The following is a 9,502-nucleotide window of genomic DNA, read 5'->3' on the forward strand; positions in this document are numbered from 1 at the left end:
TTAGTGACTATCAAATTAAACCTTTTAAAGGAATCTTCCAAACTTTCACCCGCATGAGCTTTAAAGTTATTAAACTCATTGAGTGCGGTAGTGAGTTTCTTGTCTTGAGCCTGTCCAGTTCCTTCATACAGGTTTTTCAGTACATCCCAGATCTCCTTTGCAGACTTGCAATTTATGATTATGTCGAAGTTGTCAGGCGCAACTCCACACGAAATCTCATAAAAGGGAATAGCGTCATTCTCCATTTTGTCTAGATCGTCTTTGGTGGGACGATTCAGTGATGGTTGACCACTACCTAGTATGGCTGTGGATCCATCGGTTTGTACTAGAGTAAGAACGGGAACGTGAGGTCCTTCTTCAACAGATCTCCATACGTCTCTTCCAAGTATCCTTAAATATCTTTCCATTCTATAGGACGAGTGGTGATATACATTTTTCACAAGTATTGGTGCTCTATTCGAACCACCAACACTATTTGATACATTGAGAGATAATGTCTGTGCCATTTTTCCTTGTTTTTTTAAAGGTTTTTTTGTTTGTTTTTTTTTTTTTTTTTTTGAAGGAGTGAGCTTCACTGGTATAGAAGGCTTTTTGAAAATCAGAGTTTTGCTTCAAAAGGCAACCACTTTGGCTCTGATACCAATTGTTGAGAGAAAAACTTGAGACACACTTGAACAAACGTTAGAACAAGTATAGTTGCGGAATAGTTTATCTCAAAAGGATCTAAAAGCTCAACAATAATAATAAGTTAGAGTTAGATAATTAGAGAGTTAGGTGCAGAAATGTAAGGAAATATAAATGACAGCAGGTGTTATATCAAGTATACACATAAGTTGATTCTTAACAAGGAATGCATTCAGACCAAGTTAGTAAGTGAGATCAAACTTAGTGATTAAGTCAAGAATGACTTGCTCCGAAGAGAGAAGATATTAAGATATAGTGATATTTAAGAGTAAGAGAAATGAGAGAAATAATGTAAGATATGAGAAGCAAAGTGTTATCTGATATATTGAAGAGAAACATTAAGTCCTATATATAGAGGGTCAAAGATTACACATGTTCAACTATCTAAACATAGCCATGCAAGGCATACTGGATAAAAGAGAGTGTTCTAAATAAAACATATAATAATCTAAACTAAGAAGACTAGATACTGAACTGCGGATGATGATGACTTCGAATGCGATAGCTGAACTGACTTGACTGTGGATCTTGTAAGGTTGCGGTAGGTCAAGTTTAAGAGGGTCACTTTTATGATTCAACATGTATCTTCTCCTTATCTCTTTATTTATATTGATTTGTTGCTTATTTTTATGTGTTTCATTATAGGATCGTTCTTAGTGAATGACATATCTTCTCTGGTATTATTTGATTCGGGGGCTACCTGATTATTTGTATCGCTCGCGCTTAGCAAGCGATTTGTTGGAGCTACAGGGGAGCTGGACTGTCCCCTTGATGTAGAGATTGTGGATGATAGGATCGTTCGGGTCGTGAGAGTTCACCAGGGATGTACACTGCAGTTGTTCGATGAGCAGTATTCCGTGGACTTAGACTCTATTCCCCTGCGAAGGAATAAGGTTATTGTGGGTATGGACTGGTTGATCCCCAATAGGGAAGTGTTGAACTACGATCAGAAACTAGTGTGAGTTAGCACCCCAAGTGGGGGAGGGTTGGTGATTTAGGGTGAGAGGCCGCAGTGTGGACCGACTTTGTGTTCGGCAGCGAGGGCGAGACGCTACCTTTAGCAGGGTTGCGCAGGTTATGTCACTTATGTCATGGATACCTGGGAGAAGGGTAAGGCAACCATTCACGATGTATCGGGCGTACGGGAGTACCTGGATGTGTTCTCATAGGATTTGCCTGGGGTACCTCCGGAGAGGCAAGTAGAGTTTAGGATTGACCTAGTTCCTGGTGAGACTCCGATAGCCAAGGCACCATATCGGTTGGCTCCTCCCGAGATGCAGGAGTTGTCTACACAGCTGCAGGAGCTGTTAGACAAGGGATTTATCAGGCCGAGCAGTTCGCCATGTGGAGCCCCAATTCTGTTTATGTAGAAGAAGGACGGGTCACATCGGATGTGTATAGATTACTAGAAGTTGAATAAACCGTTATCCCCTCCGGAAAATTGATGGTTTATTTGACTAGCTTCATGGTGCATCTTGGTTCTCTAAGATTGATCTGTGATCAGGTTATCACCAGATGCGAGTCAGGGACAACGATGTGCAGAAGCCAGCCTTTTGGAGTTGCTATGGTCACTATGAGTTCATGGTGATGCCGTTTGGGCTCACTAATGATCCTACCGTGTTCATTGATCTTTTCAACTGTGTGTGCACACCGATGCTGGATCGGTCTGTGATAGTCTTCATCGATGATATCTTGGATTACTCCAAGACTTAGGAGCAGCATGAGGAGCACCTGAGGGAGGTGTTGGAGACACTGATGAGGGAGAGACTTTTCGCAAAGTTCTCCAAGTGCGACTTTTCGTTGCGCGAGGTGCAGTTTCTGGGGCACCTTGTCAACCAGAAGGGTATTCTGGTCGATCCGACCAAGGTAGAGGGCGTGATGTAGTGGGAGGTTCTAAGGTCTCCATCCGAGATTCAAAGTTTCTTGTCCTGGAGGGTTATTATCGGAGATTCATCTAGGATTTCTCCAATATTGTTGTTTCATTGACCCGACTGACCAAGAAGTCGGTGACATTACGCTGGGGGCCTGAGCAGCAGCCAACTTTCGAGACTCTCAGACAGCGGTTATGTGAGGCACCGCTCTAACTTTTCCGGAGCGTGTCGACGATTTCGTGGCCTACCGTGACGCTTTGATCATGGATATGGGTGCAGTGCTGATGCCGCAAGGTTGCGTGACAGCATATGCTTCGAGGCAGTTGAAGCTACATGAGGCGAATTACCTGACGCACGATTTGGAGCTTGGGGTTGTGGTTTTCTCCCGCAAGATTTGGTGACAATACCTTTATGGGGTTCGTTGTACCATATATACGAACCACAAGAGCTTGAGTTACTTAATGGATCAGTCGAATTTGAACATGAGGTAGCATCGTTAGTTGGACGTGGTGAAGGATTATGACTGTGAGATCCTTTATCACCCTGGGAAGGCCAATGTGGTGGCTGATGCTCTTAGCTGCAAGGCAGTCACGACTCCGATTTGGATATATGCATGAGGATGACAGTGATTACTCTGTTTCTGGAACGGATTCGGGAGGCTCAAGTCGAGAGTATGAAGGAGGAGTTCCGGAAATGTGAGCGGATCGTAGGTCAGGTAGCTGCATTTGATTATGATAGTCGTGGGTTTTTGACCCTGTATCGGAGGGTCTGGGTTCCTTAATGGGGCAGTGTACGCCAAGTTCTGATGGAGGAGGCTCACATGTCGAGATTCTTCATCCATCCCGGAGCGACGAAGATGTATCAGGATCTTTGCTCTGATTATTGGTTGCCCTACATGAAGCGTGATATAGCATGGTATGTAGAGTGGTGCTTGACTTGTAGGAAAGTCAAGGCCGAGCACCAACGACCTCACGGAAAGATGCAGCCGTTTGAGATTCCCGTGTGGAAATGAGAATACATCACTATGGATTTTATCACAAAGCTTCCCAGGACTGCACGTGGAGTGGATTCGATTTGGTTCATCATGGATCGGCTGAACAAGAGTACACATTTCATTACAATTCAGGAGAGTATATCGACTGAGAAGCTATTCCAGATCTACGTACGCGAGGTGGTGGCACGTCATGGAGTGCCGATGTCGGTTGTGTCAGACCGAGATGTGGGTTTCACTTCCAGATTTTGGAAGCAGTTTCATGACGAGATAGGTACTCGTCTTCACTTCAGTACATCTTTTCACCTTCAAACGGATGGGTAGAGTTAGAGGACAATTCAGACTCAGGAGGATATGCTACGCGCATGTGTATTAGATTTTGGTAGGAGTTGGGATACATATCTTCCGTTAGCGGAATCTTCGTATAACAACAATTATCACACTAGCATAGACCAACCTCCCTTTGAGATACGCTACGGGAGGAAATGTAGGACCCCAATCTTTTGGGGCGAGGTCAGTTAGAGAGTCATGGGGAGTACTAAGGTGGTACTCAAGACCACCAAGAAGATCAAATAGGTTCGAAGCAGGCTCCAGACTGCTCTGAGTTGGCAGAAAGCTATGCTAACAAGTGCTGGTCAGACTTGGAGTTTCAGTTGGGTGGCATGGTTCTCCTAAAGGTGTCATGTTGGAAGGGTGTCATCCGATTCAGGAAGCAGGACAATCTGGGCCCCAGTTACATCGGTATGTTCATGGTTTTGGCTCGGGTGGGTCGGGTTGCATATCGATTGGATCTGCCAGCCGAGCTTAGTCAGATCCACAATACTTTTCATGTCTCCCAGCTATAGAAATGCTTAGTGGACGATTCCGCAGTTGTGCAGTTAAAGGATATTCAGGTGGATGACCGCCTGAACTACATTGAGAGGCTAGTGGTGATTCTAGATAGGAAGACAAAAACCTTGAGGAACAAGGTTGTAAAGTTGGTGAAGGTGCAGTGGATGCACCGTAAGGGTTCATAGTGGACTTGGGAGCCAAAGGAGGAGATGAGAGAGCATTATCCAGAATTGTTTGAGACAGCAGACTTCGAGGATGAAGTCTTAGACAAGTGGGGGAGAATTGTAACGCCTGGTTCCTGGTATGTATTTAACTTAAATTTATTCCATTTTATAGAGCAACTCGACGAGTTGGGAGCCCCAAACTCGTCGAGTAGAGATCATAAGGGCCGCATAATTTAAGTAACCTACTCGATGAGTTGGGAGGCCTCAACTCGACGAATTGGGAGGCCTCAACTCGACGAGTAGGCTGTCAGGGATGAAACCCTAATTTTCGGGGTTTGCACCATATTTAAACACCTTAAACCTTTCATGTTGGCCTCATTTCCAGCCTCCAAGTCCCAAACCCTAATGCTATTGTGAGTGTTTGTGATCCATTCTAAGTGTTTTAGTGTGTGCATTGAAGTCATTGGAATCAGGAAAAGCTTAAGGACACAAGAAGGAGTTTGTAGATCCAGAACACTTGCCTCATCCACGACATTTTGCTGGTATAAAGCTTGAACCTTTCTTTGTAGTTGTTTAGATCTCCTTTTTGGGGTTATCTTGCTTGTTTTGGTCCAAATGATATGATTCTTAGGATTTGGACGTTACTAGTGGAGAACACTTTAGATCTAGGGGCTTAAGGGGCTTTCATGGCATAAAGGTGCCAAATTTATGGCCATGGAAGCCCCATGCAACCTTTAGACCATCATTTTTGTCTTTTGAAGCTTCTATGGCCATGCATGTGGATAAAGTTTAAGACTTTACGTGATCATTTGTCCTTTGACTCCAGATCTATGACCTTATGGTGTATCTTGAAATTTTGATGGCCTTTGGAGTTGGATCTAAGCCATTTTGGGCTAGGGTTTGAGTTTTGTGCATGGGGAGAGGTCCTTGATGGGTAAAGTTGGAAACTTTACCCTTCTAGACGTATTTCCAGCTTGGATCCAGAAGATAGGTTCTTGGTTTGAAGAATAGGTACTTAATGCATTATGAAGGTTTGACAGACCGATAAACTCGACGAGTCCATAAGGGAACTCAACAAGTTGGTCTTGAATGTTCCCGATTCTGTTGAAAAAGAAGGAACTCGACGAGTCCATAGGGGAACTCGACGAGTTGTACTGGGAAAGTCTCGATTCTATTGAGAAGGAATAACTTGACGAGTTGGAGGAAAACTCGAGGATTTGGGTCGCGATAACACGATTCTATGATTCTTGGAAACTCGGCGAGTTGATGGCCAACTCGACGAGTTGAGTCAGCTCAGAGTGTTGACTTTGAATTTGACTTGACCAAATTTGGCCCTTAAGGGTTATGAGTATGGAATGGTATCTAAGGGGCTGTTTTGGTTCAGGGAGTGAGTAAAACTGATTCCAGGGTAGAGATGTTTCAGCTATCATCCGGTATTGGAGGTGAGTTTTCCTCTAGTTTGAACGGGTCGAAGACACTAATGTCGGCCCGTATATATGATTGTATGTATTCCGGACTAAGGTCTGATGGGGGGCAATGACCGATGTAGGTTTATATGTTTTCCGGATTACGATCCGATGTCGAGCGATGCCCGAGGAATGTTTGTATGCTTGCTGTCTTCGTGATTCTTGCATGTGTATGTATTGTATGTTCCGGATTACAGTCTGATGTCGGGCAGTACCCGAGGAATGTTTGTATGCTTTCTGAATTACGGTCTGATGCCAGGCGGGGCCCAATGAATGTTTATATGCTTATGTTATGTGATTATTCTATGTGTATTTCCTGATATGTTGATATGTATATCGAGCTTTGCTCGATGGCGGGCGGGGCCCGATGTCGGACACTATGCAATGTCGGGCGGGGCCAATGATATGTTTATATGTGATTATGTGTATGGTATGTGGTAGTTTTGGGAGAATCACTAAGCTTTGTGCTTACAGTTTTCAATTTTGGTTTCAGGTACTTCCGGTAGCAAGGGGAACAGCTCGGGATGACTACATAGCACACACCATGATGTTTTAGCCTAAGATGTTTACTCTGATATATTTGACGGATGTTTTGATATGTATATACCATTCATGATGTTTTAAGATACTATGACTTATGTTTTGATGAGATGATTTTGATAATTATGGTTTTATTTATTAATTAAAAATGAAAATTTTGGTCATGAATTTTGGGATGCTTCAAGTAACCCTTACACGGGTCTAATATATCTAAGAATAATCATATATCACAAATTATAATTAACGGGGTAAAATATACCAACATATCTTGTATCTCAGTACTCGCATCCCCGTATGACGGTATAATGTCTCCAATATAGACTCCCGAGAATGGCTCCTGAGAACCATCTCCCCTCCTACGATCCAAAATCCTCCAAAATAACACAAAGGACTCATTTTTTAGTCTAGACTTTCTCACGTCGTGAGAAGTGTTTAGACCGATTTCTGGCACGTGTCCTGCTCTTTCACCACGTGTTTTCGTCGATTCATGTTGCTCACGTCGTGATACAACATTCCTCACATCGTGAGAGTCATAGGTTTGACCGTTGACTTGACTTTCGTTGACTTTCTCAAAATAACAACGAACTTTCATCAAATCTTCAAATGATCATAACTTTCTCATACGGACTCCTTTTTCAATGATCTTTTTATCCATGGAATCCTCTCAATGAGCTCTATAACATTCTTTAATTATCGTTTTCTAAACATTATTTCTCTAAATAAAGAAACTCAAGGCTTTATCTCATTTACTCAACTCATAATATCTATATTTCGTAAAATAACACATGTCACGAAAAACGGGTGTTACAATTCTTGAGTTATAACCAATGTTGGGAGTAGTGTGATTGGGCAAATGAGGTCCCTGAGTCAATCCATGTGACGGATATGGGGATGGAGGTGGGTCCCATGAAGAATTCCAGATCTAGTATTTTTCTTGGTAGTGGTGATTTCCGTGGTTCAAAAACTGCGGTTGTCCATTACCTCCTCTTCCCCGAGAGTTTTTGCCACGACCACGACCATTGCCACCACGACCGCGAACAATATTCCACTATTGTTGATAGCATGAATAGTGATCAGAGGGTTGATTTAGATTGCCTTGAGCGGCTCCAACGGGGTTTTAGGAAGATCGATCCACTAAAGCAGGTGCAACGAGGACTGTTTAGGATTGGCTTTATCGAGCGGTTTGTCGATGTTGGTCCAACTATAGCATACTGCAGGCTATTTCCCATGATGGAGAGCTTTGATTGATGTACGCTCCAACGACATCAAATTCAGGTGGAAATCCACGAACCATTTGCAAGACCAGTCTAGATTCTGGGACTGGGTTCTCAACATCTCCAAGCTGATCAGCAAGGTCTTTAAGTTTTTTACAGTAAGATTCCATTGATGAGCATGCTCCCAAGGTAATATTAGAGAATTCTTGTTCAAGGGCTGCTGCACGCAATCCTTTGTTGTTGAGAAAAATTGTTTTGAGTTTATTCCAAGCGGTCTGGGCAGTGATATCATTCTCCAATATGTGAACCATTAATTCATCAGATAACGTGTTGTATATCCAATAAAGAACTAGTGCATCAATTTCCATCCATTGGAGATAACCGGGATCAGTTTCAACCGGTGCAAGAATCTCGTCAATGTGATCGAGCACCTTGTAAGCCTTGACATGAAGACGAAACAAGTTTTTCCAAGACGAGTAGGTAACTTTTGAGCCATCCAGAGTTCGGATCTTTGTTTGGATGTTTGTGACAATGTAGGTAGGGTATAAGGTCGTGGCCTTCACCTCACTTGAACCAGAATTGTCTTTCGTCATGGAAGGAAGGAAGGCTAAAGCAAAACCGTAGCTTTCATCACAAAGATAGAGATGTTGGCTGTTAGGGTTTAGGCGGGCTCGGATACCATAAAAAAGATTATGGTGTAAGTGATTTTTCTGTAAATTGCATTTTATAAAATACTCTCTATATAGGGAGAGATACAATCGGTACATCCTTCTAATGAGGAGATAAAATAGGGAAGGATACATATAAATCATAACTAAAATACACTTCCTAAAATACATTAGATTCGGCTAATACAAACTAGTTAATATGTTCCTAAATATCATCTATATCTCTTAAGAGACTTGAACCCATGACTTATCATTAGAGAGAGTCACTCCTTACCGTTAGGCCAAAGACCCTTATTATTATTATTATTATTATTATTATTATTAGTGAAATCTTCAGAAAAGTCCCAATATTTACGGAAAAGTTAGACTTTAGTCCCAAGATTTTTTTTGAACGAAAAAGTCCTGAAAACGGCAGTTTGACCATTTTTGACCGGTTGAAACCGGTATCAAATTAATTTGGGACTATTTCGTAAACTAACCCAAAATATTGAGACTTTTCTGTAAACAAAAATATTATGACTTTTCTGTAAACAGAAATATTAGGATTTTTCTACAAACAAAACCTTTATTATTATTATTATTATTATTATTATTATTATTATTATTATTATTATTATTATTATTATTGTTGTTGTTGTTGTTGTTGTTGTTGTTGTTTTTATTATTATTATTATTATTATTATTATTATTATTATTATTATTAAAAATATAAATAAGAATATTATTTTTTGAACTTTTTATTATTAATATTGTTCCTAATACATATAAATGCATTTAAATAAAAAAAATATATTAATGACATTGTTTAAGGGTGGAGGTGGAGGAGATTGTGATGCTTTTAACATTGAAATCGTGAATGTTTGTTTGTATATTTTTATTTTGTATATGGTCATTTCATATTTGTTATTATTATTTTCAATTCAGAATATTAATACTTAACAATTTAAAAGAAGTTGCATATTTATAAAATTGTTTATAAATAGTTTAAGGTAGAAAGGTTTCTCACTTTGTATATAAAATTATTTATGGTAGAAGAATTATTTTCCAAATCCAACAAATCCATTACAAACATC

At 40.9% G+C, this 9,502-nt stretch overlaps 1 protein-coding gene across 1 annotated transcript; it reads right to left on the bottom strand.

Annotated features, from left to right (window-relative positions):
* Nucleotides 1-7,748: 7,748 nt before the first annotated feature.
* On the bottom strand, nt 7,749-8,354 carry LOC111892205 (uncharacterized). Its single transcript, XM_023888275.1, has one exon. The coding sequence runs from the start codon at nt 8,352-8,354 to the stop codon at nt 7,749-7,751; it is 606 nt and encodes a 201-aa protein (XP_023744043.1).
* Nucleotides 8,355-9,502: the final 1,148 nt, after the last annotated feature.

This window comes from Lactuca sativa, chromosome 4 (assembly GCF_002870075.4).
Source record: "Lactuca sativa cultivar Salinas chromosome 4, Lsat_Salinas_v11, whole genome shotgun sequence".
Classification (NCBI taxonomy): domain Eukaryota; kingdom Viridiplantae; phylum Streptophyta; class Magnoliopsida; order Asterales; family Asteraceae; genus Lactuca; species Lactuca sativa.